This window comes from Mustela lutreola, chromosome 2, assembly GCF_030435805.1.
Source record: "Mustela lutreola isolate mMusLut2 chromosome 2, mMusLut2.pri, whole genome shotgun sequence".
Taxonomy (NCBI): Eukaryota; Metazoa; Chordata; class Mammalia; order Carnivora; family Mustelidae; genus Mustela; species Mustela lutreola.
The window spans coordinates 1,983,625-2,011,515 of NC_081291.1; the positions used below are offsets into that span (position 1 = coordinate 1,983,625).

The 27,891-nt window shown below is 51.1% G+C and overlaps 2 protein-coding genes and 1 long non-coding RNA gene across 4 annotated transcripts; 2 read left to right on the top strand and 1 right to left on the bottom strand.

Moving 5' to 3' along the window:
- Positions 1-3,481: 3,481 nt before the first annotated feature.
- On the bottom strand, positions 3,482-7,947 carry LOC131823268 (uncharacterized). 2 transcript variants are annotated; one of them, XR_009350535.1, is made up of 4 exons: positions 7,718-7,947; positions 6,733-6,816; positions 4,523-4,704; positions 3,482-4,027 (listed from the first exon to the last, which is right to left on the bottom strand). It is a non-coding gene; the product is annotated as an uncharacterized LOC131823268 (long non-coding RNA). The 2 variants fall into 2 exon arrangements; XR_009350534.1 differs by having other exon boundaries at positions 6,733-6,854.
- Positions 7,948-13,332: 5,385 nt separating this feature from the next.
- Positions 13,333-20,228, top strand: LOC131823266 (zinc finger protein 556-like). Its single transcript, XM_059159390.1, has 3 exons — positions 13,333-13,449; positions 17,686-17,812; positions 18,751-20,228. The coding sequence occupies exons 1-3, from the start codon at positions 13,447-13,449 to the stop codon at positions 18,939-18,941; spliced, it is 321 nt and encodes a 106-aa protein (XP_059015373.1). The 5' UTR covers positions 13,333-13,446; the 3' UTR covers positions 18,942-20,228.
- A 789-nt stretch (positions 20,229-21,017) lies between these two features.
- Positions 21,018-27,863, top strand: LOC131823256 (zinc finger protein 14-like). Its single transcript, XM_059159372.1, has 2 exons — positions 21,018-24,345; positions 24,758-27,863. Exon 2 carries the CDS (start codon positions 24,825-24,827, stop codon positions 26,820-26,822), a length of 1,998 nt encoding a protein of 665 aa, XP_059015355.1. The 5' UTR covers positions 21,018-24,345; positions 24,758-24,824; the 3' UTR covers positions 26,823-27,863.
- Positions 27,864-27,891: the final 28 nt, after the last annotated feature.

Here is a 27,891-nt window from a genome sequence, read left to right on the forward strand (position 1 = left end):
ATTAAAGATGTCCAGGGGGGTGCCTGGGTGGCTCAGCGGGTTGAAGCCTCTGCCTTCAGCTCAGGTCATGATCCTAGGGTCCTGGGATGGAGCCCTGCATCAGGCTCTCTGCTCGGCGGGGACCCTGCTTACCCATCTATCTGCCTGCCTCTCTGCCTGCTTGTGATCTCTGTCAAGTAAATAAATAAAATCTTTAAGAAAAAAAAAAAAAAAAGATGTCCAGGGTGGTTCAGTTTTGGAGGACCATCTTTTGAATTCCTGTAATGAAAGACGGTCTGTTGTCACTTTGTAGGGACCAAGGGAATCCAAATCTAGGGATGATTTCTCTTACCAAAGTGTTTTTTGTTTTTCTGTCGCCTCGATGGCCTTGTTACCCTGATCAGTAACCTGGTGTAAACCCTATATTACCTTTCATTGGTTATTTTTGGATATAAAGTTTTTTTCCCTCATCATTAACAAGCCAGTCTTGTGCATTTCTTGGTCTGAGTTTACTGGACTGATGGATTTTATTAGAGTTAAGACTGGTAAAAGTTTTAATACTAGTTTATTTTGTGCTGCCTGCTTGGCCGCCTGGTCTACCAAATTGTTTCCTTTCGATCTAAGGTCATATTCTTCGATGTCCTTTGAGGTGAATTATAGCTCTCTCCTTAATTTCAGGCCCATATTTGATGGGGGAGTTATGGCTTGATAATAATCCTCTTTTCTCTCAGATTGTTCTGTGGGCATGTGAGACTAGGAAAGCATGTTTGGGGTCAGTACAAATACTAGTTTTTAAGGCTTTGGCAATTGCCAAACACAAACGCACACTGTAGCATACCCAGTTTTTCTTATTCCTTTTTACATGAAACTGTTGTCATCAGTAAACCAACTGTCATCTATGTTTTCAATAGGGTTTTTTTTTTTTTTAAGATTTTATTTATTTATTTGACACAGAGAGAAAGAGCACAAGCAGAGAGAGGGAGAAGCAGGCTTCCTGCTGAGCAAGGAGCCCAATGAGGGGCTCGATCCCACGACCATGGGATTATGACCTGAGTTGAAGGCAGATGCTCAACCGACTGAGCCACCCAGGCGTCTCTCAATAGGGAATTCTTTTAAATCTGCTTGATTAGAATAAACAAGATCACAAAAGACTGAGAGGTCACACTCTATAGAAGTGCGATGGTCGGGTCTAGGTATAGGGTAGCTGGGTTTAAAGTTTGACAGGTGTCAAGTCTATTTCAGTCATAACTGTAAGCATAGTCCGGTACTTAATAAGTCAGCCTCCCCTCATCTGTTGTTGGCTTTTGGTCAGACACTCTGAACCTGACTGTCCCGTAGTGAGCTTGGAGGCTCCTTGAACCAGCAGGGCTGCTGTGCGCTTGGCTAAATCCTGTGTTTGTAATTGTACCTCCATAGGGGTGGCTTCTAGGATAAATATGAGTATGCGGGATGAAACCATCAGGAAGCCTTTTTGCCTGAGGTCCAGCCTTAACAATATCCTAATATTATAATATTAACCATATTAACAATGTCCTAATATTATAATAATAATTATAAGGAATCGCTGACAAATGGGAGATTTGTCTCAAGAGATAATGGCTTCCCCACGTACATCAACTCCAGTCATCAGAAAAGTGGTGTCATCCATTATCCCCACAAGTCCACAGGGAGCCCTATGGAGTGGGGTATGGTCTGGCTTTTAGAGAACGATCTTGTCATCCCAGCCACACAGAATCGGTCAAGATAAAAGCTGACTTACACAGTTGTTGGGGGAATCAATTCCATTTCCTAGTTTTTTAAACAATCCTATGCCCATGGGGTCCTGTTACTATCCCCACAGAACAAAAAGCACAAAGACTGCTTTTATGAGCTATTGTGGCAATTTCTCTGAAGTTTACCTGAAGTTGTCTAGCTTAGATGAACAACAAACATTTAAAGACAATCAGAAGGGCGCCTGGACGGCTCAGTTGGTTAAACAACTGCCTTCAGCTCAGGTCATGATCCGGGAGTCCGGGAATGGAGTCCCACATCAGGATCCCAGCTCCGAGGGAGTCTGCTTCTCCCTCTAAACTTCTCCCCTCTTATGTAAGCTTATTTGACCCTCCACAAACCTCAACAGAATAAAAGTTTCACATGTATGGCTGATAACTTTAAAGACAGAAATTAAGCCAACAAATGTAACTTGGTTTAAATATTGAATTATGTTCCACCTGGATCCTCCCCATTATTAATTCTTACCTGAGACACCGGCGGGGAAATCCGGAGTGGGTGGTCTTAGGTGTCCCTTGACAGCAAGGGCACGAAAGATGGCACCAAAGCCAGTGACGCAGGCCACACGCCAAGTGGTTCAGAAACTGGAGGAGGGGAGAGGAGAGGAAGGCAGAAGAGGCCAAGTGCCGCCAGAGGCAGAGGAAGGGTTCCCTGTTTTAGAGCTCATCGTCCCCAACAGAGGAGCAGACGCCATGTTTTCCTGCCAACAAGGGGGGGGTTAGGGGGTAGGCAGTCCACGTCGGGCCAAAGACAAGGAATTTCCCCTGAAACAAAGGCAGTTTCGGCAGCTGCTTGGGAACAGTCCTTCAAGTCCCCTCCCTGAGACAGGCAAACCGGCTGGCTCCAGTTGTAGCCACTAGCCCAGGAAATGAGTGAGGGAGAAACCCCCACATCTATGGGGAAGTGGAACAGTGAGAGAGAGAGTCAGCGCCCCCTTTGCTGGGGACGGCCCGTGTTTCCTCCAGGACCCTGGGTTAGTGTGGAGGAGGCTGACTCATCACCATCCCGGACGTCGGGAGGGAGTTTACTGCAGACACATTCGGTCAAACACATTCTGCCCGGTTTCCTGCAGAAGAGATCCAGCGGACAGATCCCGCTGCGGCCAGCAATGTGACAGACCAATCCTTTCCTAAAGTTTGCAGTCTGAATTATTTCCAGTGGTTAAAAAGGCATCCCAAGGGACAGTCCTTGGGGACTGAAGAAGAAGCCTACTGAGGCCATGCTCCTGGGAAAGTAGAGAAAGTCCTTTACCAAAAATTAACAGACACTCCCCCGTGTCTCCCTCGTGGCACCCATGCAGGGTATGGCAAATGTTCCATGTGTCAAAAGCAACCAGAGGTGACCCTCGAATGAAAAGTCACTATTGATCACCATCCTGCCTTACCAAGAAGGCATTCCTGTCATAAAGACCCTGTAGGAGGGACGCTGGCGTCTCTCCATTTGCCCGCCACATCCTAGGCTACAGATGGGTGCTTGGTAAATGGGCTGAAATACTGTCGTGCTGTCCCATCCCCTGAAAGTTGTGCTATTGCCTTGCATTTTTCACCCATGGAGAACACTAGAAAAGTTTTACAAGGGGAAATGACCCCATTTTAATTTAAGTTTAAGACTTAATATAAGTAGTTGGCAGAGGATGTTGATGGACAATAGTAAAGACAGAAATCTGTCATGGTCTAATTTTTTTTAAGATTTATTTATGTATTTGACAGACAGAGATCACAGGCAGGCAGAGGCAGGCAGAGAGAGAGGAGGAAGCAGGCTCCCCGCTGAGCAGAGAGCCCGATGCGGGACTCCATCCCAGGACCCTGAGATCATGACCTGAGCCGAAGGCAGAGGCTTAACCCACTGAGCCACCCAGGCGCCCCGACATTCTCGGAAGTCTTCACTGCAAACTTCCGTGGGAAATATCCTGGTTGGGTTGTCAGTCAATCAGGTACTGGTTTTGGCCAGCTCCCAGGGGCTTCCCTTGTTGAGATGTGGCCAGACCAGGGCTGTGAAGGGGATCACACTAAACCAATCAGGAGGAAACCTCACACGGGAGTTAAGATTACCCACCATCCTGGTGACTGAGGTGGCTGTCCCGTGCCCAAGACAACAACGTTGTATAAGGACAGGAATAAAGAGAGTGCCAGGTATCTTATCACCATTCCAGCCAAGTACTAACTTCAGGCAAAAGGCAGACTTTCTCCTCCCTGTGGGGTAGCCACAGGCTAGAGGACCGCAGCCTGAGCAGCCCATACGGGTGTGTTCCAGGAAGAACGTGCTTCTTGAAGATCCCCTGGAATGAAAGTAGGGAAGAGGAGAGAACGTACTCGCCAAGTTTGCACCAAGGCTCAGAGTCCAGATGAAAAGACTCAAAAGTGCCTTCATGGTCACCAGATGATATAGGAAAGATGGTGGGGTTTGAAGCCAACAGCCAAGGAGGAATTCTTGAGATGTCTTTGGTGCAACAAGGTGGTTCTATTAAAACACAGGGAACAGGACCCTTGGACAGAAGGAGCTGCACGGGGGCCATGGAGGGGGGTCCATTTTATAGTTTCAAGGGAGAGCATAATTCTTGAAGAAATTTTGGAGGCAAGTTTTCCAGGACCTTGAGGGGGCTAGCCGTTGCTGGGAAAGGATCATTTCTTACTAATAAAACCTGAGTCATGAGACCTTTCAGATGCGTATTGGTGATGGGTCGGATGCTTGGGGGATGATTGCCAACATGTATCTTGGGAAGTAGAAATAAAGAAGTTCCCAAAGGAAATTTTATATGTTAAGGTAGACTTACAGGATCCTGGAGATCAGGCTAAGATTGCCTTTTGTCCTAAGCGAAGTGTCAACATCCAGGCTCTTGAGTCCCTAGAGGAATGTCGCTCTGCCTGTTTCAAGGACTTGTCCAGGGGCTGCAGGTAGTAATAATTTCTCTTCTGCCTTTGTGTCCCACATCATCATGCCTGACATCAAAGCCAACTGAAAAAGAGAGAGAGAGAGAGGCAGAGAAACATGAATAACGCTCTTAGAAAAGAGACCTCGGTGCTGCCATCGATATGGGAAACAGAGGCAGAAGAAATATTATTAAATTTCCTTACCTACTGACAAGCCCTTAAAACAGGCAGAGTGACTCTCCTACCCTCACCTTAAGGGACTCAACTACCCTCACCTTAAGGCTTTGCTAAGGGCAAAGGGCAATCCTAGCCTGACCGACCCCCGACCCCCAACCACAATCCTGTAAATCTACTTTAACAATTCCTTTGGAAACCATCTCTAAACCTCCAAGATAAACCTCCGAGAACCATTCCCAAGCGTATGACCCACTGATAGACATCTAAAGGGTCTCAGGAGAAGGTTCTACTACTGGTAATGAATAACCTTTTCCCCAGACAATAGCTGGCCCCTCGAGGTCCTAGAAACCTTGCTTCCAAAATTCCTTAGAGACTGTCGCCCTCCCTAATCCCCTCCCGGACTTACAAGTATTTAATAGAGCACGCCTCGCTTCCCGGGCTGCAGCTCTTCCTGCCCACAGGTGCTGTCCCCGTGCTTTAATAAACCACCTTTTTGCACCAGAGACTTAAGAATTCTTTCTTAGCTGTCAGCTCCGGACCTCGCCCCGCCTGACCTCACCCAGATTCTTGAACTTCATCACCCTGATATCAGTTCTAAACAAATAGATGTATAGTTTTCATTAAATTTCAGCAAAATGCCAGTAGGGATTTTTGGTACTTTACAAAAACTGGCTTAAAATTTCCATGGCAGAACAAGGACCCAGGATACCAGGAAGTTCCTAAAGAACAAGGTGGTGGGACTTTACATAATGATGTTGGAAGGACTCGATTAGGATTCGAAGCCCACAGCCGAGGAAGAATTCTTGAGACGTCTTTGGTGCAAAGACGTCTTTGGTTCCTGGGTGGCTCAGTGGGTTAAGCCTCTGCCTTCGGCTCAGGTTATGTTCTCAGGGTTCTGGGATCGAGTTCCGCTTCCCCCTCTCTCTCCGCCTGCCTCTCTGCCTACTTGTGATCTGTCTCTGTCAAATAATAAATAAAATCTTTAAAAAGAAAAGTGGTTTTATTAAAGCCCTGGGACAGGACCCGTGGGCAGAAAGAGGGGCACTGGGGTCCTGAGGAGGGGCCCATTATACACTTCAAGTTGGGAGGGGTTAGGGATAGAGTGAGTCTCTGAGGAAATTGGAAGCAAGGTTTCTAGGACCCTGAGGGGGCTGGCTATTCATTACTGTCTAATAAAACCTATGCAGAATAAAACATACACATAATGGTAGAGGGTCAAATCACAGATTCTATCAGCATTTCTTGGTCAATGTGAACATTATTGATGTGGCTTGGAGTGTTGTTGGGGTCCTGAGCTGAAAGAATTCTTGAGACGTCTTCGGGGTAAACCGGTGTTTTGTTAAAGCTGGAGGACAGGACCCAAGGGCAGGAAGAACCGCATTGGTAAGCGGGAGAGAGGATTACACACGTGGGCGTTGGGGGAGGTTAGGAGAAAGGGAGGCTCCGAATGGACTTTGATCTGCTAAAGGGGACTCCGGCGATTCTGGAAGCCTGGCTGGGGTCCGGCTGCGGCGGCTTTTCCTTCTAGTGACACGGGAACGTTAAGGCACTTGGCAGCTTCCTGGAGGAAGGTTGTAATACTCTGCTTCTCTCCGGTATGTGCCGAGGGGCTGCAGGCTATAGAGAAATTTAATTTTATTTGCATTCCCTTCTGCTTTTGTTTCACATCACCGCGGAGGGGAGGGTGAGGCTAGGGCTCCAGGAAACCAAATCTCTGGGTCTCGGGGAGTTACCGGGCTGCGGGTAAGAAGGCTCGCTCCTGGCAAGCCCCTAAGACCTTGGTCAACGGACTCTGCAGGACGGAGATCTCTGCCTGTTAACCCTTGGCTTCCCCCTCCCCTCGTTTTGGGGCAGGCAGGAATGCCTGAGGAATGTCACACTTCTCCCCGGGAGGGAGTCAGGGGTCGGGGTGGGGGTGTCAGCTTCATGCCCTTACCTGCCTCCTGCTCCCTCGGCGGTCGCCAGCACCCACGGCGCAGCACTTTTCCTCCAGGATGGGGCCGACTTGCCATGGTCGCCCCTGGAGACGAAACCAAGCGTGACGGTTGCAGCAAGAGGCTGCAAGAAGGGAAAGTGGCTGAGAGGGTGCACTGCTGCCACGAGCTGGGGGGAGGCGTCGAGGGGGGGTGGGAGGTTGGGGTGGGGGAGGGGTGGGATGTGGGGAGGACCTGGGACCCCAGCAAGACGGACCAGGCTGAGGGGCCACGGAACAGGCTTCCTTGTGTCACTGGGCTCTTTTCCTGAGAGTTCACGGTCAACCTGAAACCCAGGTCCTCAGGTGGTGATGGTGTCACAAGTCAGCAGGACAGGAGTGCGCGGGAGTCCTCGGGGGAGGGGCGGGGGGGGGAACAGGGACTCAGGGTGGGAAACCCCCGGGATGGGGGGGGGGGGCATAAGCAAATGGCCAAGAAAGAATTCTTGAGACATTGTTGGTGCAAAATGGAGTTTTTATTATAACACGGGGACGGGACCCCTGGGCCCGAAGAGCTTTTGAGGCCGGTGGTTAATGATGAGGAACACAAAGGCAGAAGAGATGCAGAGAAGGTGACGCCCCCTTGTCCCCCGCAGCCGCCCGGGGCGGGTGGAGCATGAAGTGCCTCAAAGAACTCAATTCGGCCCTCATCTTAATGCTTAAAAAAAAATTATTTATTTGAGAAAGTGAGAGCGGGAGTGGAGGCGCAGAGGGAGAAGCAGACTCCCCGCTGAGCAGAGAGCCCGATGCGAGGCTCGAAGCCAGAACCCAGAGATCAGGAGCTGAGCCGAAAGCAAAGGCTTAAACCACTGAGCCCCCCCCCCCCCCCCCCGGGCGCCCCAATGTTGATGCTTTGCTAGAGGCAAAAAGCAATCTTAGCTTGACTTTAGTCAGACCTCCAGGATCCTTAAGTCCTAACATATGAAAAGCCCTTTGGAAACAAACTTACTGCCGGCACAGGAATTTCAGAATCCGGTTCCCCATGGAGTGACCCTTTGTCCAGAGCGGAGGGGCACCTGGGCCAGAGGGGCAGAGACAGGAGGGCCTGGTGTCCTGCAGGGCGGGGGCCGGTCAGGGATCAGCCCCGGGAGGGAGGCCTCCAGTTCACTGCGCTTGTTGTTCTGGAGCCTGGTTGGGAGCTTCCTAACTGTAATCGGAAACCAGCCCCCGTAGTCGGGGGGGGGGGGGGGGGGGGGGGGGAGGGGGCAGAGAGAGACCCCAAGAAAGGCGGGTCCCCCCAGCTTGGTAGAGGGCTGTTTGCCAAAGTAAAGGGAACTTATGAGAAAGGCGTCTGTGGGGCTGCAGCAAGCTGAGTGGGTCCCCTCACCCGCCCTCCAGATCTTTATAGAGACGCCTTAACTGTGCTCAGTCTCCATGGCGCGTCACCCTCTCAAGGCTGTGTCCTCTGGACAGCCTCCGGGAGCCCAGAAGGCAAGCACAGCGCGCACTGCAAGGACGGAGGAAGGGGGAGGAGGCTCTGCGCGCCTGCGTCAAGGTCCTGGGACATCTGGAGGTCATGTCTCTTCTTTTTACATTTTCTTTTTAAGATTTTACTCATTTATTTGAGAGAGAGAGAGGGAGAGAGAGAGAGAGTGCCAAAGCAGTGGGGAGGGGCGAAGGGAGAGGGAGAAGCGTACTCCCCGCTGAGCAGGGAGCCCCAAGGTCCCAGGACCCCGAGATCATGACATGAGCCGAAAGCAGAAGCTTAACCACTGAGCCCCCAGGCACCCCAGGAGGTCATGTCTTTTTTTTTTTAAGGTCATGTCTTTATGATGATTCCCCCAACATCTTTGTTTAAGAAGAAACACATCGCCGGTGATGTCACCACATGTGGTGAAGGCGCTGGGAAAGGAATCCAGCTCAAGTCCCCTCTGCCACCCTAGCCATGCTTACAGGCCAAACTCTCAGGGGTCTGCCACGTCCCTAACTCTGTTTTCCTAGGTCACGGTGCCGGCCATTCTCAGGGAGTAGACCCCAACTACACAACAACCTCTTCTCTAACGTGAGCACACCTGCTTCCCAGAGGAGCCCTGGACAGAGCCCCGGGGAAACTGCCGCCTCCTGCTCTGCCCCGGGACCCCCCTCCGTACCCCCCCCCCCACCCCGCATGGACACAGCTGCGGTCCCGTCACACCCGGGAAGGGCCTGGCCCAGCTGGACAGGAACTCGGGCGGACATGTCTTGAGATGTCGGGCCCCTCTCCTCCCTTGCAGAATGAATCAACTCTTCAGTGTTTCTCTCCTCTCTGGACAATTGCCACCCGTGCCAGCGGCCCACCTAACAGGGAGAGCATACTTTTATACTTAAAAGTCTTTTAGGGAAATGCTCAAAAAGCGATCTGAAATACACTTCTTTCCAGTATATAGTGTCCACTTGAAAGTTTTAAGTACATCTCATGACAGCGGTTGTCCAAAGACTTCCTGCTCCCGGGCCTGGGTGCTGCTAAAACTAAGACAAGACCAGAATGGAGTGACACACTCAGCTCCTGTCCCCAAACCACGACTTCATTGCCATTTTGGCCTCTCCCAGAAATGGAATCATAAACCCAACTGTCAGGAATGAGCTGCTTTTATCCTGCTGCTAGATCCCTGCCATCCCAGAAAGGAAGGTGACCTGCCATGACCCATTCGCCCCACCACCCTCACCCCGGCTTTTTAAAAGATTTTACTTATTTATTTGCCAGAGAGAGTGATAGAGCACAAGCAGGGGGAGCAGCAGGCAGAAGGAGAAGCAGGCTCCCCGCCGAGCAAGGGGCCTGTTGTGGGGCTCGATCCCAGGACCTGAGCTGAAGGCAGACACTTAACCCACTGAGCCACCCAGGTGCCCCGAATTTTGCTTCTTAAATAGTCCCAACTCCCAGGAGCACCAAGCTCTCCAGAGGCAGTGGGTTTCCGAGGTAAATGCATGTCTGTCTAATAGCCAACAGATCTGGATTTGGTATAAGGAGAAACGTGACTCAGGTGACAATAAACCGATCCAAGAGGTACAAGCATCTCAAATCAGACAGGAAGGGGCTTTCCTCTTCCATGTATTAGGGGAACTTGGACTGATGGGGGCACCCAGAGGAGTACAGGGCCAGCATGGCTGGACAGGACAGGGCCTCCTGTGGTCAAGGTGTTCTCACTCTCGGGAGAAACGGACTGCTGTGGGAAACAAGGCGGAAGAGAAACCAGTACATTTCCTTACTACTTACAGCCCAGTGACAGGTCCCTGAAACAAGCAGGGTGACATTCCTCTAGGGACTCAACGGCTTTGATGTTGATACTATGCTAAGGGCAGAAGGCAATCCTAGCCTGACCCCCCAGGGTCCTGTAAGTCTACTTGAAGGTATAAAAATTCCTTTGGAAACTTCCTTTCTTTCTATTCCCCAAGATACATGTTGGCATTCATCCCACAAACATACGACCGAGTAACCCACTGATGCACATTTGAAGGGTTTCATGACTCAGGGTTTACAAAACAGTAATGAGGGACTTTTCCCAACAACAGCTACACCCTCTAGATTCTGGAAACCTTGCTTCCAGAATTCCTTCCAGACATACGCTCTCCCTAACACCGGACCAACTTGCATGGATGTAATGGGCCACTCCTCATGGCCCCAGTGCAGCTCCTTCTGCCCAAGGGTCCTGTTCCCTGTACTTTAATAAAACCACCTTTTTGCACCAAAGACATCTCAAGAATTCTTTCTTGGCTGTCGGCTTCGAAACCTAACATCTTTCCTACCTCACAGACCCGGTGCTGGGTCCCAGTCCCAGTGTTTCCTCGGTGTTGGAGGGGACCCAAATTTCAGGACTCCTGTGTGGAGAGAGCCTGAGAACTCTGCGGTAAGAAATGGGTTGCAGGGAACACTTGGTCAAGCTCCAGAGATGCAGGGGCAGGGCCAGGCCTCAGTATATCAAAGGTCACAAGTCAAAACAGCCGGGCCCTGCCTTGCATGCGGTGACGTCACCGCTGAGTGTCTCTATTCTTAGAGGAAGGACACAGAGCCATGAAGACCTCATTCCCACACTGACTCCCAACACCTGAAGTCCCCAGGCCCTCCTGTCCCGTTCAGACCTGTCCCCTCTGTCCCAGCTCTGGACAAGGGGGAGCTCCGTGGGGAAACTGAGTCAGGATATCCCAGTCTGGGAGGAGGGACCCAGCTCCCGTGCTCGATGGCCGCCCCATCAGGAGATGTGAGGTTGGGGTCCGAAGCTCTGCCGGGTCACAGGTTCTAGCAGGGGAGAGCAGATCCGTCAGGGTGCAGGGGCTCAGGCACCATCCAAGAGGGAGCGCTCCCAGGCTCCTCTCTGTGGCTTTGGGTGGGCCTAGCCTTCATGTGCACCTGCACTTGGGGCCCTCCTGGGGGAAGGCAGTGAGATGGTGAGTACATGGGTGGGGTGGGGGTGAGAGTTGCCTGGGAGGGGCTGGTTCCCACCTGAATGGATTGTATACCTGGTCTCCCAATACCCTTAGGGACCCCAACCCAGCTCCCACCCTTGGCTGTGGGGTTGGGGTCCTGGTATCCAGACAGGTCCCCACTTTCCCCAGGGGTCCACACCCTAATTCTTGGCCAGATGGCATCCGAGGCACCAGAAGGCCACCAGCTCTGCAGGGTATTGGGGGGGGGGGTGCATGGTCTTGGAAGGCCCGCTGTACCTGAGCAAGTGGTAAGGGAGGGACACCCAGAAGACAAGTTGACCAACGTAAAGCCATTTTGGTTTTAGGCTAACCCTTAATATAAAAGTCATCAGGTCATGAAAACAGTCACAAGATCGGACTCAAGGAGAACAACTGGACCCCACTCCCTACAGCAGTGAAAGCCAGAAAGCCTGCACATGCTCCAAGTTGTTCCCTGTAGGTATGTCCCCAACTCTAAGACAAAGGAAAAACTCACCTCCATGTAAATGATGAACCCAAAGTGAAAGGGGAAGCTCCTCCCTGTAGGGTTAGCTCATTGAAACAAAACAAAACAAAACACAAAACAGGGGACCTCTGTGCCTCAGGTCATGATCTCAGGGTCTTGGAATGGAGCCCCACATAGGCCTCTGCAATCACTTGATTGAGTCCACTTGAGAGTCTCTCTCCCTCTCCTTCTGCCATTTCCCTCAGTAAATAAATATATCTAAAAACAAAAAAAAAAAAAAAAAAAAAAAACCCAAAACCAGGACTTATAAAGCCTTTGGTTAGAGGCTAAGGGAATCCCCTTCCCCCCTGCGAGGAGAGACCACCTCCTTTCTCACCTGTATGCTTAGTAAATCCTTGTCCCTTTCTCTAAATGGCTTGCCCTTGGATTTTTTTTTTTTTTAAGATTTTATTTATTTATTTGACAGAGAGTTAGAGAGGGAACACAACATGGGGACTTGGAGAGGGAGAAGCAGGCTCCCTGCGGAGCAAGGGGCCCGATGCGGGGGCTCCATCCCAGGACCCCATGATCATGACCTGAGCTGAAGGCAGAGGCTTAACAACTGAGCCACCCAGGGGCCCTTGTCCTTGAACTTCTTGCACAAAGACAAGAACCCTCTTGGTGAGAGACCTGAGGCCCGCCCTCTCAGGGCCTTGCCCCTCTGGCATCGTAACTGAACCCGGGTCCTTCTCCCCACTGGCAGCAAGGCCACCTACCCAGTCTCTGAGCGCGCAGGAAGGACAGGAGTTGGTAAGGAGGTCGCCCGACCACCGGATAGGAGGTGGCCCGACGTCTGCCTGTCACGAGTGACAGTAGAATGAATCCGTTGTCCATCCAAGGACATTACCTGGGAGGGATAAGACACCCAGAGAAGGGGGGGGACATGTTTGTAAGTCACAGACGGTGAGACTGTGTCCACCGGAATCCACAAACAGCCCTTGGATCGGAGAGCAGGACCCGACAGGGCCTGGCTGAAGGCGCGCCGACCCCACCGACATCACAGCTTCCGCTAACGCAGCGATGATGCTCGGCGTCACTAATTACCGCGACGCGAGCCCAAACCACGACGAGATGCCCCTTCCCCGCCCGGGTGGCTGGAATCCAGACGCGGGGACCCGGCGCCGGGCGAGACCCCGGAGGCCTGACCCCCACCTCCGCGCCCCGTGATGGCACCGGCTCCCGGGCTGCGCTCCAGCACGCGGGACAGGCTCCGTCCCCTCGCCCAGGCGGGGACCACGGACAGCTCCGTTCCGCCGAGTCCGGATCGGGCGCCGCACGCGGGAGGCTCCGCGGGGAGACTGCGTCGGATTCCGGGGGCGGGAGGGCGCCGGCCGGCCAGCGGCGGGAGTCAGCCGGGTGGGGAGCCGACTCCCCGCAGGCAGGTGAGACACGTGTGGAGCGCCGGCCTGTCAGTCAGGATGCGGGAGGCGGGGCCTGGGAGCGCAGCCTGGTGTGGGTCCCCAGGGGCGGTGTCGGGAGTGCAGCCCAATCAGAAGGTAAAGGGCCGAAGGCTGCCCTATCACGGCGCGGCGAGCCCGATGTCCCGGAGGAATGTCCAATCAGGGTCGTGGGGAAGTAACTTCGAATCCCCGTGCAATCAGGTCGCAGGACCCGAAGAGTCGCCCAATCGGAGCGCGGGGCCTGTGTCTCGTCCAATCAGGCCCGAGGGAGGACCCCGTCCTGGTAGGTGTGGCTCAGGGGGGCAGCGGGCGGAGCTCACCGGCGCGGAGCGGCGCACGTGTGGGTCTGCGGCGCAGGACGGACGCGGAGAGGTTCGGGAGCCGGACGCCGAGATGGTGAGCGCGGGGCCCGCAGCGTGGGTCCCGCCGGCCAGAGCGAAGCAGGAGCGGCCGCGGCGGGGCGCTCCCCTCCCGGTCGGGCCGCACCTGCGTGCTGGGCGGGGGGAGCCGGAGCGAGGCCGGCGCGGGGCGGGCAGGCCTGGGGCTGCGGACGGTGTGCGGCCCCGCGGGGGGACGGTGGGCGCCGACCGGGCAGCGGGCGCGCAGAGGACCCTCCGGGCGGGACCTCGTGCGCTCCCCCGGGGTGGGGGTGGGGGTCTCTCCCTCGGGCCGGGACGAGCGCGCGCGGGGCTGGGCCGCCCCGGACGGCCGCGGTGGGTTTCGCTTGCTGCGGAGCCTGCGCTTCTCGGTCCGGTCACTTCGTGACGACGGGGCCCGACGAAGGGTGTGCAGTCGCCGAGAGGCCGCGGGACCGGAGCGGGCTGCTGCGCGGGGGTACCGTTAGGGGTTTAGGGACTTTGGCTGCATGTCGGGGCCCGGGGCTCCTGCGGGTCCGTCGGAACAGGCACGGGGCGCGCCGAGCGGCGCCCGTCGGGCCGCGGCCGCGCATCCGGCCACGGTTCGGTCCGTGTTCGGGGCTGACACCCGTGGGCGTGTGTCTAAGCCGCCTCTTTGCCGAGACAGTGACAGACGCGCTGCAGTTCATTGCGTGATTTGGGGACGTTTTGCTGAAATCCTTCTGCAGAGGCGGTGACACCCGGTGCCCCCGTGTCCCGCCGGCAGCACAGGCGGTGCGAGTGTGGTTTTGGCTTCGCCGTCCCGGCCCCTGGCTTCCGGCTGGGGACCCGGCTCGGACCGCCTGTCGGCTCCGGACACCCACTCCCCGCGGAGGCGGCGGGAGGTGGCCCAGAGCAGTTCGTACGTGTTCCTGCGTCCCGGGTGCCGGAGCCAGGGCTTCCCTGGGGGCCGGGGGCGGAGCCGCGGACAGGATCGCGCCGCCGAGGTTGCTGTTGGGAGCGGGGAGGGGGCGAAGGGCCTCATCTGAGAGCCGGTGCGCCCTGCAGTGGGCCTGGGGCTGGGACCTGGGGACGGAACGCGGGCCTTTGAGTACTTTCTGAGCCGCAAGGAGAGATTCATTGTCTCTGATCGCCTTTGGCTCTTTCCAGGCCTGGGGGACACTTGGTCTCTGTGTTCCCTTTGTGCTCGTCAAACTTTTAAGGAAGGAGGGTTTTTTGTTTTTGTTTTTGTTTTTTGTTATTCTGGTATGTTTGTTTGTTTTCCATTTCTTTGTGATTCGGACAGACTGGGAGGTGGTGGGAGGGTAGGCGGATCAGTTTCTTAAGTGTCCAACTTTTGATTTTGGCTCAGGTCCTGATCTTGACGTCGAAATTGAGCCTTGTTCTGTGCTTAGTACACGGTCTGCTTGAGATTCCCTCTGCGCTCATAGATACATACCTAAGAAATAATGATAAATAAATGTATAAATAAATAGTAATATAAATAAATAATAAACTAGTAATAAATGAAAAATTAAATAAAAAATTTAAAAGTCTTATAGAAAAATGGGTTTATGTGGGAATATCAGAGAATCGTAATAGGGGACAAGGAAGCCCCCAGCAAAAGCACAGGCAAGCCTGGGAAAGAAAGGGAGCGGTTCCTTCTTGGAGGAGCCGGGGCACAGGGCGGGGCCGCCACACAGAGCATCCATTGGAGCAAGCTGGAGAGTCCATGTGTTGTGACTTCTCATTGGCTGAGCCGTGAGTGTGTCTCATTGGCTGAGCCGTGAGTGTCTCTCATTGGCTGGACTGTTGCCACGCAGAGAAACAATCTTGCTTCCTCCGGTGCAGGACGGCCGTGCGGCGCGCATCTCCCCGCGTTACTCCGCACCTGGCCCTGAGGGAGGGTTCGGGTGCTTTGTCTGCGGACTCGTGACTCCATCTTAGTCGTGTCTCCTTTACTCGTTTCCGGGGAGCGGACGGGCTGCTGCGCGGGTTTCCTTGCTGGCTATGGGGTCGGCTGCTGAGCGCGGGCGAGCGCGAGCTGGTGGTGGCCGCTGTCGTGCGCGGTGACTCGACGTTCACCACTTGGACTCTTCCCAGGTGGCCGCACCGTTTGGCATTCCCAGCAGCAGAGATGCGTGACAGCTGCCCCTGCCTCGCCTCCTCCCCGGCTGGCGCCTGCATGACCTCGGAGCTATTCTAGTGGGTCTGAGGGGTGTCTGCTTGCAGGGCCACGTCCGTGCCCCTGATGACAACCGTCCAGCATCTCCTGAACCTGTCGGCCGCTGGCAGATCCTCCTCGGAGCCGCGGCTGCTCAGGTGTTAGGTGTGGGCTTTCCCCCGCTGCCCCTTACCAGGGTGAGGCCGTCCCCTTTGTTCCTGGTTGGTTGAGTTCTCTTGTCAAGACAGGGTCGTGTGGTTCGTCAGATGGCTTCCTGGGTCCGTCGAAGTGATCATGGGGTTTTGGTTTTTATTCTGTTCATAAGGCTTATGACTGTAGTTGTGCTCCCTGAACCAGCCGCTTTATTTCCTATAACGGGAAAGACCTGCTGCTGATGCCCAGAGGCCTGTCCCACCAAGGAGGGGTTGCAGCAGATGGGGGTAGTAAGCCCCGCTGCATCGTTTCCGGCAGTAGCCAGAGCCACACACCAGGTGGCCAAACCGGGTCATACAAGGAGAGGACTCACCGTTGGGACACATAGGAACATGTTTGGCTATAGATCAAATGGCGGCTGAATATAAGGGAACAAAGAAATTAAGGGGTTGGTCTCTAAGAAGCGAGGCTGCTGAGAGTCAGCAGGCCTCAGGAGAGGGTCTGGGAGAGTACATTCCCCATGCGGGGTCACTTTGTAGGAGCTGCTGTTGCCAGCTGCGCCACGTGTTGCGAGTGGAGGGCTCAGGTGATGAAGTGGGAGAGAATAGGAAAGGGGTCCTTTGCCCACACGGGCACGCACAGCCCAGGACCTTCTGTTGTCTGTGGAGCACTAGGGTTAGACCAGCCGAAGGACTAAAAAGAGCAAGAGGGAGGAAAGGGGTAAGGGGGGAAATCCCTCACCCTTTTGGGCAAAGGCAGTCCATAGGGCGCTCCTTGGGCCTCTGGATGTTCTCAAGGAACAGTCCCAGCTGGAGGTCGTCACCGAGGGAAACTCCCACAAAATTCTTAAAGACTCTGGGGATACAGTGTCAGAACAAAGTGGCGCCCTTGAAGGACGCCAAACATAGGGCAGCCTGATCCCGTGGAGCTGGTGGCATGGGTGGGGAAATAATTCACCCGAGACAGACCAAGGAGATAGAAGTTTATTGAAGACACCACAGGGGAGCAGCACACAGGACAGCAGAAGAGAGACTGCCTTGAGGTGGTGCTGAGGGCCGAGAATCAGGGGTGACCGTGAGGGAGTGTGTGATCCTATGGAATCTTCCCTGTTTTGGTAACTGTGCCTGGTTGGAAAAAGTATGCTGGTTGCTTAGGGCCTCTGGCCATTTCCAGGTAGTGACTTCATGAGCCGGTTAGCATTCAGCTGTGGTCGCTGTGGGCCTTTTGCTTTGATGCTTATCTTCCCGTTGGTCTAGCTTATTGCTGGAAAGCAGCCCTACATTAAGTTCCCCCCCTTCTGTTAAAGTCACCCTGGGCTCTGTTGCCATCAGTCTCTCAGGGGCTCCTCTTTCTGGCGCCCTTCTGCTTGCATTCTGGGCACCGGGGTATATGGTCGAATCCCTGCTGATTTCCGTGACTCTTTAGGAACTGGAACTTCTCTTATGCACTGCGTGTGCCAGGCCCCAGGCCCTGTGTTCCTGCTCACTGTCCACCTAAACCAGGGACAGGATGGTATCTGCCTCTGCCGGGATAGAGGGGACTGTGCTAGCCTCCTTGATCTTGTTGCCTTCCAGTGAGAGCAGCACTGGAATCTGTATGTTCACAGCATCCTGACATCTGGTTCCACTTCTTGGGGCTGACAAGGCAATAATTGTCTTTGAACAAGTCAGAGATGTGTTGTCTGATTTTTCATTCTTTACAGTGCAAGTGTGCTCAGATCTGCTCATTTTCAGTACAAATAGCCTATATTGGGGTGTATGTACGTCTGTATGAGCTGTCGTCATCACCCTCTGCTTCAGGGTCCCAGCCCTTCCCATCACTGAGGGCAGTGCCGTGGATATGTTTGCATGTTGTCACTTCCGCATGGGTGTGACTTCGGTCCTAGGATGGGATGCCGTTCCCTGCCTGTTGCCCCCGCGTCCTCCCACATACACAGGTGAGGAGGGAACATTGCTGCAAAAGAACATGTGGATGTTCCAGGACACAGTGGTGTTTGCGGATGTGGCTGTGAACTTCACCCGGGAAGAGTGGGCTTTGCTGGATCGTGGTCAGCGGCAGCTCTACAGAGATGTGATGCTGGAGACCTGCAGGAACCTGGCATTCCTGGGTAAGCGTGGCTCCACCCCGTCTCCAACCTTGTAGCCAATGTGTGTTTCTTACAAGTGTCTGATCTTCCTGGAGCCGAGGAATGGAAATACGATGGGGAAGAGACAGATGTGGCCCAAGCCTTCATGGAATCTACCGAGGGTCACATACCTTTTGGTGAAAACAGAGTTTCCTGTGTTAAATCGGCTCCTCTTTACTCTTGATCCAGGTCTGAGACTCCCTGATTTTCTAAACGCGAATGTGGTCTCCAGGGTTCCGTTAGGGCAGGGAGCACTGCTGTGTACTTTTCACTCCTATGAAAGTTACATGGGGGTTGCTACCTGTCGGGCTCGGTGACGTCACTCCAGTTAAACCCTCACTTAATGAGGAGTGAAGATGCCAGAGTAGGGGAATCCCGAGCTCACTAGCTCCTCTGGACACACTGAGGCAAGAATCGCTTGTGTTCTGACTCAGTCTCAAAATGATCTGAAGGCCGCCAGAACAGATCTTTTGCAGCTAGTCCCTGTGAGAAGTCCTCATGGAGAGGGTAGGTGGGGCAGAGATGTGGTTGGAAGCCCAGCCCCAGTGCGGCTACGTGGAGGAGTGTGTGGGACCTCCCAGGTACAGAGAAGTGAGGAAATGAGTCCCCACACCAGGCGTCCTGGCCCTGGGGACCACAGTGCAAAGACCAGGGCCTGGGACACCTGCCTTCTAAAATCAGTGGGTCTTAAGTTTGGGAGCTAAAACATCAGTGGGGCGCAACTCCAGGAAGAATGGACGCTGTAGACAATGGACTGAGAGCACACTCTTATCCATTGGCATAAGACGGAACACACAGCTGCATGTTGAAACGTCCCTGCGTCATGTGTGAAGATTCATTGCCTAATTTTAGGGCAGACACTGGAGGCCCAGAGAGCCGTCTAGGGACTGACATGTTGACGGGTGTCCTTTGTCTTGCAGCCCGTCCCCCGGATAGCCAGCTGCATCTGGGAGCCAGTTCTGACCGGTCACATGTGCATTGCTTATACTGGTTCCCCCCACTCGGCACTGGTTCCCACTCACCCACCCCATCTAACCCACTTGTCTTGGAGGTACCCATCCAAAGTAGCTCCTGTCCAGCCACCCTTGGTGGCAGCCTCCCTTGGGACTGATGTCTTCCCCATTGGGACTCCTGTCCTGCCACCCCTGTCAGGCAACCCCAAGTGTGATGGCCGCCTCTCCAGCATGATTCCTGTCCCGTGATCGAAGAAGCTAACCACAGCGACCAGGGAGCGTGCATTGGCCGCATTCAGGCCTTTGGTCCCTTGGCCTCTCAGCTGCCCACTGCTGCCCACCTCTGCGCCCACAGCAGTCACCATGCATTGTTGCACACAGACATATTGAGAGTGACCCTCATTCATCAGTGCCCCAGCAAGGCTACAGCAGGACTTCTCAGCCAGCCATGCAGGGGTGCGAGCCCCACACAGTGTGCATGTAGCAGCTGGGTCTCAGCCGTGACAGGCGGCCACACAGGGCCCACAGCAGAACACTCCTGGAGCACCTGGTCCTGGTGGCCAGGGTATGCTGTGGTGGAGGGCACCGAGGCATGTCTTCTGGAAAGGCCATTGCTTTGAGGACCGGGAGATGTAGCTGACTGACCTAATATGTGCCAGCACAGGGAGAAGACAGAGGAATTTGTTGCAAAGAAAATAATAGGATAAAAGCACTGAAAATGACCTAAATCATAGAGAGCTAAGTCATCTACCAGATAGAAGAATTCAAGGTAGTGGTAGATACCCCCCAGGCTTGGGAGAAGAGTGGCTAGACATGGTGAGAACTACAACAAGGAGATAGAAAATACAAACAAGAACCAATCACAGCTAAGAAACCCCCTAACTGACGTGAGGAATACCCTAGGGGGATTCATAGCACATTGGAGGACGCCCAGCAGCTCCCCGTGATCTGGAAGGTGAGGGAACGTAGGAAGCAATGAAGCCGAACAGCAGAATTACAGTAATGGTGAGAAATGAGTAACTGACGTATTAAGTTCAGGGACCTGTTGAGCACAGCAGTGATGAGATCATTTGCATCATGGGGGTCTACGGAGGAGAACAGAAGAAAGAACGGAAACTTCTTTGAAGAAACTGTGGGTGAGGAGTTCTCAGATCTGGGCATGGAACAGATACTCAGGTCTGGGAGGTTCAGCAGGGCCAAATGGGAAGAACAAAAGGAGGTGCACACCCACATTTACAATAAAATGGAGAAAAAAGGAAATATGAAGAGATTATCTGAAACCAGCTGGAGAAACTCTAAACTACAAGGAAAAGTCCATAAGGCTGTTAGCTGATTATTCAGGAGAGAAATGGCACGCAGTGGGAAGTGGTATCATACATTCAGAGTGCTGAAGGGAAAAAACCCACAACCGAGGATATTCTACTCAGGAAGTCCATCACTCAGAATTGAAAGAGATAAAAGGGTTTCCCAACAAACAATAAATAAAGAACTTCATCACCAGGCAACCATCTTAAAAAAAAAATCTTTTACTTATTTATATGAGGAGAGAGCGCACACGCACAAGGAGGGTGGCGGGTGGAGGGAGAGGAAGGGAGAGAATCTCAGTGGGCTCCACACCAAGTGTGAGCCTGATGTGCGGCGTGATCTCAAGACCCTGAGATCATGACCTGAACCAAAATCAAGAGTTGCATGCTCAAAACACTGATCCACCCAGACGTCTCACCATTAAATCGGCCCTATAAGAAATCATGATGTGCTGCTTTTAGTGGGAAAGAAAACTTATTTTTTAAGTGGAAAAGAAAAGGCGGTAAATAAAAGCGGGAAAATTATGAAAGGATATAAGAGTTTGCTGGTAGGGACACCTGGGTGGCTCAGTTGGTTAAGCAGCTGCCTTCGGCTCAGGTCATGATCCCAGCGTCCTGGGATCGAGTCCCACATCGGGCTCCTTGCTCAGCAGGGAGCCTGCTTCTCCCTCTGCCTCTGCCTGCCATTCTGTCTGCCTGTGCTCGCTCTCTCCCTCTCTCTGATAAATAAATAAAATCTTTAAAAAAAAAAAAAAAAAAAAAAAAAAGAGTTTGCTGGTAACTGGAAACATCAGATTAGTAGACAAGTCACTTAGAAAGCTATTCTGATGGTTAAAACACCAAAGTAGTGAAATCATTTATATCTTTAGGTTTATGCATAGATAGGACCAAATGTGAAATATGGGGAGCCTGGCTGGCTTAGCTGGTAGAGCGTTGGCCTCTTGGTCTTAGGGTCATGAGTCTGAGCCCCACATTGGGCTTACATATTTCTTTTATAAAAAAAGAAAGGAAGCGAGAAAGGCTGTAGGGACACCTGGGTGGCTTAGTCAGGTAAGCATCTGCTTTTGGTTCAGGTCATGATTTCAGGGACCAGGGATCCAGCCCCACATATGGGCTCTCTGCTCAGAGTGCAGTCATCTCCTTTTCCCTCTGTCCCTCACCCAGCTCTGCTCTGTCATGCTCTCTCTCTCACTCTCTCTCAAATAAGTAAATCTTAAATTTTAAAAAGAAGCATTTAACAAACTACAAGAAGTACATGCTTCTCAGTAATTACTTTCAATGTAGACAGACTAGATGCTCCAATCAAAAGACATACATTGACTGAATGACAAAAAAAAAAAAAAAAAAAAAGAACCCATGTGTTGTCTGCCTAAAAGGGAGACACAATATGGACTGAAAGTCAAGTGGACTAAAATAGATTCTCCACGAAAATAGGAGTGGGCTAAAAAGTAGAGCTCAAATACTTACATGAGATACAGTACGCGTCATAAAGAAGACTGTGACAAGACAGAGACTGCCATGACATGCATGACGATAGACATATTAGACAAGAACAGTTGAACAGTTGAATATAATGGGAACCAATGGGAATGCTTAAATATAGAAAGCAAATATTAGGAGAAATAGAGGCAGAAAGTGACTATAGTAAATAGTTGTGGGAGGATTTAACACTCCACTAACGTGCCTGCATAGAACACCCAGACTGAAAATCAGTAAAGAATGGATTTCAGTGACATCGCACCAGGTGGACATAGTGATCTTTCCATTCCAAATGGCAGAATTCACGTTCTTTTCAAGGACACATGGAACATTGTCCAGGATAGTTCGTATGTTAGACCACGAAATGAGTCTCAGTAAATTTATGAAGACTGCGATCTTAGGAGGCATGCTTTTGTAGAATGGCAGCATGAAATTACATGTCAGTAATAAGAACAGGAAGCAGCTTGGGATGCCTGGCTGGCTCAGTTGGTCAAATGTCTACCTCCCACGTGGGTCACGGTCCCATGCTCAGTGGGGAGCCTGCTTCTCCCTCTGCCTGTGGCTTCCCCTGTGTGTGCCCCCTCTCTACTCACTCTGACAGATAAATTTCAAAAATCTTTACCAAAAAAAAAAAAAAATAAGCAAAATATATTGAGGCCAAACAGCATGCTACTAACACCAGTGGGTCAACAGAGAAGGTCAGGGAGGAATCACAAAATACCCGGAGGCAATGAACAATGAGTGGTTGATGGAACATCTTTGTCCCAAGCAGCACAAGCTGGTAAGAGAGATGTGGACTGGGTGCCTGGAGGGGATCAGTGGGTTAAACCTCTGTCTTTGGCTCAGGCCATGGTCTCGGTGTCCTGGGATCGAGTTCCACATCAGGCTATGCTCGGCGGGGAGCCTGCTTCCCCCTTTCTCCCTGCCTGCCTCTCTGCCTACTTGTGATCTCTCTCTCTGTCAAATAAATAAATAAAATCTTTAAAAGAAAATAATCAGGGAAGTCAAAATCGAATCAGCAGTGACATACCACCTTATGGCAGCCAGGTTGGCTGTATAAGGACAAGGACAACAGGACAACAAGTGCTGGTGAGAATGTGGAGAAAAGGAAACTCATCTTTGCTGGTGGGAAGGTAAATTGGTGCAGCCCACATGGAAAGCAGTACGGAGTTTCTACAGAACACCACAGAAGGACCATATCGTCCGTAATTCTACTTCTGGGCATTTACCCACACCAAAAACACTGACGTTCATCGTAGCGTTACTTGCAGTACTCAAGATACGGAAGGGACCCGCACATCCGTCAGTGGGAGAACTGGATAATGAACATGTGGAAAACGCATATAAGGGACGATTGCCCCGCCGTGGAAGAGGGATGACGTCTTCCCGTTGGTGAATATGTGGATGGAACTAGCGGGTTTTCTTCCACGTAAATAAGTCAGAGAGACAAACACCATATTTTACTTATGTGTGGAATCTAAATAACAAAGTGAATGAACAAATAACAGGAAGTAGAAACAGATTTAAAACTATCAAGAAGAAATTGGTGTTTGTGCCACTGGAGGGTACGGAGGGAGAGGAGAAATAGATGAAGGGGATTGAGTGGTCCAGAGCGGCACTTACCGAAGGTGCGAATGAATGGAGGAGGGCACTGTTGCGTGGGGCACTGGGTGTGGGGTAGAAACAGTGAATATTGGAACACACACACACAGACACACAAAACTAAATGTGGGAATGGAAAGTACAGCAGAGGGAATACAGTCACAATATTGTATTAGTTTTCCATAGTGACAGATTTTAATTACACTTAATGTGGCAAGAATTTTGTGATGCGGATGATTGTTGAAACACCGTGTTGGGACCTGACCATAAAATGAGTGGTCACTATGCTTCCAGCAAGAAGAAGAAAAAGTCCACACTTAACCATCAGCAATGAACTCGAAGAATAAAGAGCCCATCTTCCAGACTGCTTATGGCCCTTCAAATCCTACCCCCTGCTGGGCTGTTCAAGGGGAGCTCTCGGCGGCCACACCCACCGACCGACCTCCCAGTGGCAGCTGGGGCAGTGCAGGCAGGCTCCCCCGATGGCCTCAGTGCCTTCAGAATGGTCCAGCAGCCCTTCGTCGGAGAAGGGAGAAGGGAACAGCATTTGTGCATGTCCGTTAGAAACGGGACTCCGTCCTTGTGCTGAGAAGGGTGATTTTGTCATTCCCCTGGCCTCCTGTCAGACATTTCATCCATCCTTGCCCACGGGGCAAGCCTTTCTGTGTTCCTTTGTAGAAGTAGGGTGTGAAGCTATGTATCTTGCCCAGTTCTTTTCTACTTTTCTGATAATACTTCCCTCCACATTAGTCGCCATGGATTTTGAAGTATTTCTGAGTAAATAGGCTGCCCTACATAGACTTTTCCTCTTATTGCCAAAGTCCCAAATCACTAGGGTCCTGAGGATTTTTCTTTGGTTACTTGTCTATTCTTCCTGATGAACCTCGTTTCCATTTTGGGATCAGTAATGACTAGAAATCAACTTATAGCCTGTTTTCCTACCTTCAAACATCAGGTCATTCCCAAGAAATTGAACTTTGCTCCTAATTTTTGCAGTTGATATAAGTCAGGATAAAAGGAGTGCATCAAGTCCTCAGCAGAATGTTCTGCAGAATGAGCTCCCCAGTGAAGCCGAGACCATCTTATTTGCAAGAAATGATTTGTGCTCTGTTTTTGGAGCAAACTGGAAATTTCCTAACAGTGGAGATCAGACCCAAACCGAGGAAAGGTGTTTGAGGTAAGTCACACTCATACAGGAGAAGGAGGGGCTCAGGGCGGACGGTGAGACTAACTTGAGATCATAGGATCGCCGAGAGCACACCTCAGTAATGGTATGATCCAGACTTTCACATGAAGAAGTTTTAATGAATGCATTCTAGATACTGAACATCTGAAAACTAATTCAGTTGGAAATAATGGTGAGAAAACCAACATCTGAGAAACCTAGAGTGTTCTGTCAGTATTTCAGTCTTCAGCCAGTACATTAAGCTTGTTTCACTGTAACCATGGAGACAGTGCCACAAACACAGCCGTTCACTGAAGACGGCCATTATGTATCAAGTAATCATTAATATGGATCAGTAGATCATTAATAAAGAGATCAATTAAAATCATTATTCCATAACAGTGTACCTTCCCATTTTGAACAGAGGTCATTTGGTGAAGCGGGTCTGTGAAAGCAGTGAAGATAATCGATGTGGAGAAACCAGAAGGCAGATGACAAGTCTTACCGTGCATGAGGATTATCCTACTGGAGATAAGTCCTGTCACTGCGCCACGTGTAGAGAAGCCTTCACAGATGGTTCTTTCCCTGAGAATCCACAAAGATCCCACCCTGGACACAAACCTAGTCCCCGTGAGGAACGTGGGTCAGCCAGCAGCTGTGTCTCGAGCCCTAGCCTTCACGTGGACACAGGCCTTGGAGAGAAACCTTATGAACCTCAGGACACTGGGGGAGCTTTGAAGAGAGACTTGAAGAGTCGCTGTAGTAAACAATCTTTAGAGTGCCAGAAATGTGGAAAAAGTTTTATTTGCAGGTCATCCTTTCGGGGTCATGTGAAGGATCACTGTGGACAGAGAGTCCATGCGTGTGACGTGTGTGGGAAAGTCTTCATGTATCAGTCCTACCTTACACGTCACATGAGAACTCACAGTAGGGAGAGACCCTATGAATGTGTGAAGTGTGGAGAAGCCTTTGAGTCTTCTTCACGTCTACAAAGACACGTGAGGACACACACTCGGGAAAAACCCTGTAAATGTCAGCAATGTGGGAAAGCCCTCCCTGGTGATGACTCCCTTGAAGCACACATGAGAAGACATGAGAAGGACAGAACCTTGGAATGTATGGAGTGTGGGCCAAGTTTGAGGAAGCATCTGCCTTTTGAACATCACTTGACCACACACAATGTCAAGAAACCCTATGAGTGTAAGGAGTGTGGCAAGCTCTTTAGATATCACACAGCCCTTGGAGTCCATATGAGGACACATACTGGGGATAGACCCTACGAATGTAAGGAGTGTGGGAAAACTTACGTGAAGTCTGAACATTTTAAACGCCACATGATCACCCACAGTACCGTGAAACCCTATGAATGTAACCGGTGTGGCAGATCCTTCCGGGATTACACAAACCTGCGCGTCCATATGAGGACGCACACTGGGGAAAGACCCTATGAATGTCAGCAGTGTGGGAAGACCTTCAGATATCTTGGAAATCTGCGAGAACATATGACAACACACACGGGGGAGAGACTGTATGAATGTCAGCAGTGTGGGAAGACCTTCAGGTATAACTCATGCCTGCGAGAACACATGTGGAAGCACAGTGGAGAGAGACCCTATAATTGTCAGCACTGTGGAAAAGCCTTCATTCGTCACCACACTCTTGTAGTACATACTGTGAGATGGCACACCGAGGGTGGACACTTGGAATGTAAGGAGTGTGGTGAAACTTTCAGAAAGCATCGAGCTTTCGAACGTCACATGGCCACACACGGTATCCTGAAACCCTATGAATGTAAGGAGTGTGGAAGAGCCTTCAGGTGCCACAGAGACGTACAGGTACATACGAGGACACACACTGGGGAAAGACCTTTCAAATGTGAGCTGTGTGGGAAAGCCTTTAAGTCTCCTGCAAACCTTCGAGCACATATGAGGACACACAATGATGAAAGCCCCCGCAAATGTCAGCAGTGTGGGAAAATCTTCTCGACTCCTGGACGCCTGCAAGTACATAGGAGGACACACACTGGGGAAAGACCCTGTAAATGTGAGCAGTGTGGGAAAGCCTTCACCTCTCCTGGAAACCTACGAGCTCATATGAGGACACACAGTGGGGAAAGACCCTGTAAATGCCAGCAGTGTGGGAAAGCCTTCACCTGTGCTGCGTCCTTGCGGGTACATATGAGGACACACACTAGGAAGAGACCCTATGAATGTCACCACTGTGGCAAAGCCTTCAGGAGTCCATCGCACCTGGAAGCACACACACGGACACACACTGGGGAGAGACCTTTTAAGTGTACAGAGTGTCGGAAAGCGTTCAGTCAGCCTCAGTGTTTTCAAGATCATTTGAAAACGCACAACACAGTTAAATCCTATGAATGTAAGGAGTGTGGGAAAGCATACAAGTTTCCCTCATCCCTTCGAGGGCATATGAAGACACACACTGGGGAGAGAACCTCACTGGTCACGACTCCCTTCAGGAACACGTGAGGAATCACAGTGGACGGTGACCTTTTGTGAATCTGCGGTCTCTGGTAAGACATTCCAGTATCACACAGAACTGCAAGTATCTGTGATGACACTAGACGGGAATTGTGTGAATGTCTACGCTGTGGGAACGCCTTCAGGTGTCCCTCTAATCTTTGGGGATGCTTATGAGAGTACAGTGATGTGAAACCCTGTGAAGTTAAGAACCATGGAAAAACCTTCCTCAATCTGGGAGTACAGACACTAAGGGAAAGCATTTAATCTCCCTAAAATCATCTTTTAAATGAGAGCCAATATACTGGAGACAAACCCTAATGGACACAGTTTGGGGAACACTTCCTGTATAGAACGTCATGTATTTTGTTCACGACAATTGTGGCAGGAGAGAAATCATTTCATTGTTGCAAACATGGCTTTATTTTTGCAAGTGCCTCCTCCATGATAGAAATGCGAAGTGTCTAATTTCTAGTTCGTGTTTCTGATATGAACACTCATGGTGCTAAGTGTCCTTTGTCTTCTATGTCTGTACGACATGCACTTTGTTGTGTCAGACTTGAAGTAATCACCTGGTTATATAAAACACGGTTCTTTTCCATTACAATGTCATTTAAACTCACGTTGATAAGAATGTGTATATGGGAGGGGTGTGTGTGTACAACTTTAAATAATTTTAGAAAAAAACTTGAAGTTTATATTCCCCAAACTTCCCAATCTATGATCATCACATGAGACTTTTTGATTGTTGAAAGTTCTTTTCTGTTCTCTGTTGCTAATAACCGGAATTTCTTGACTCTGAATCGCCTCTATATTTTCTATCTTCATTATTGCAATACATGTTTTCACCTAAGCTCTCTCCTTTTATTGAGCAGTTGTTAAATTTTTATGTTGTTTTCATCTCTTCTGAGAGTTATTTTTGGTGTCTTTGGTTGATTTTGTTCCATATATCACTTCTAAGAATGTGATTTTGACCATTGCTCAGGATTGCTGGTTTTGTTTTGTTTTGCTTTGCTTTTCCTGCGGTCAGTGATTGTGGTGGAAATATCAGTGAGGTGCATTCTTCTGGACCCCAGGA

Bases quoted from the DNA above. Each gene is read 5' to 3' on its own strand.
- LOC131823266 (XM_059159390.1), top strand. The intron at 17,813-18,750 runs GTAAGCGTGGCT...TTTGTCTTGCAG, and splicing joins CAGGAACCTGGCATTCCTGG to CCCGTCCCCCGGATAGCCAG.
- LOC131823256 (XM_059159372.1), top strand. From the start codon at position 24,825: ATGACAAGTCTTACCGTGCATGAGGATTATCCTACTGGAGATAAGTCC.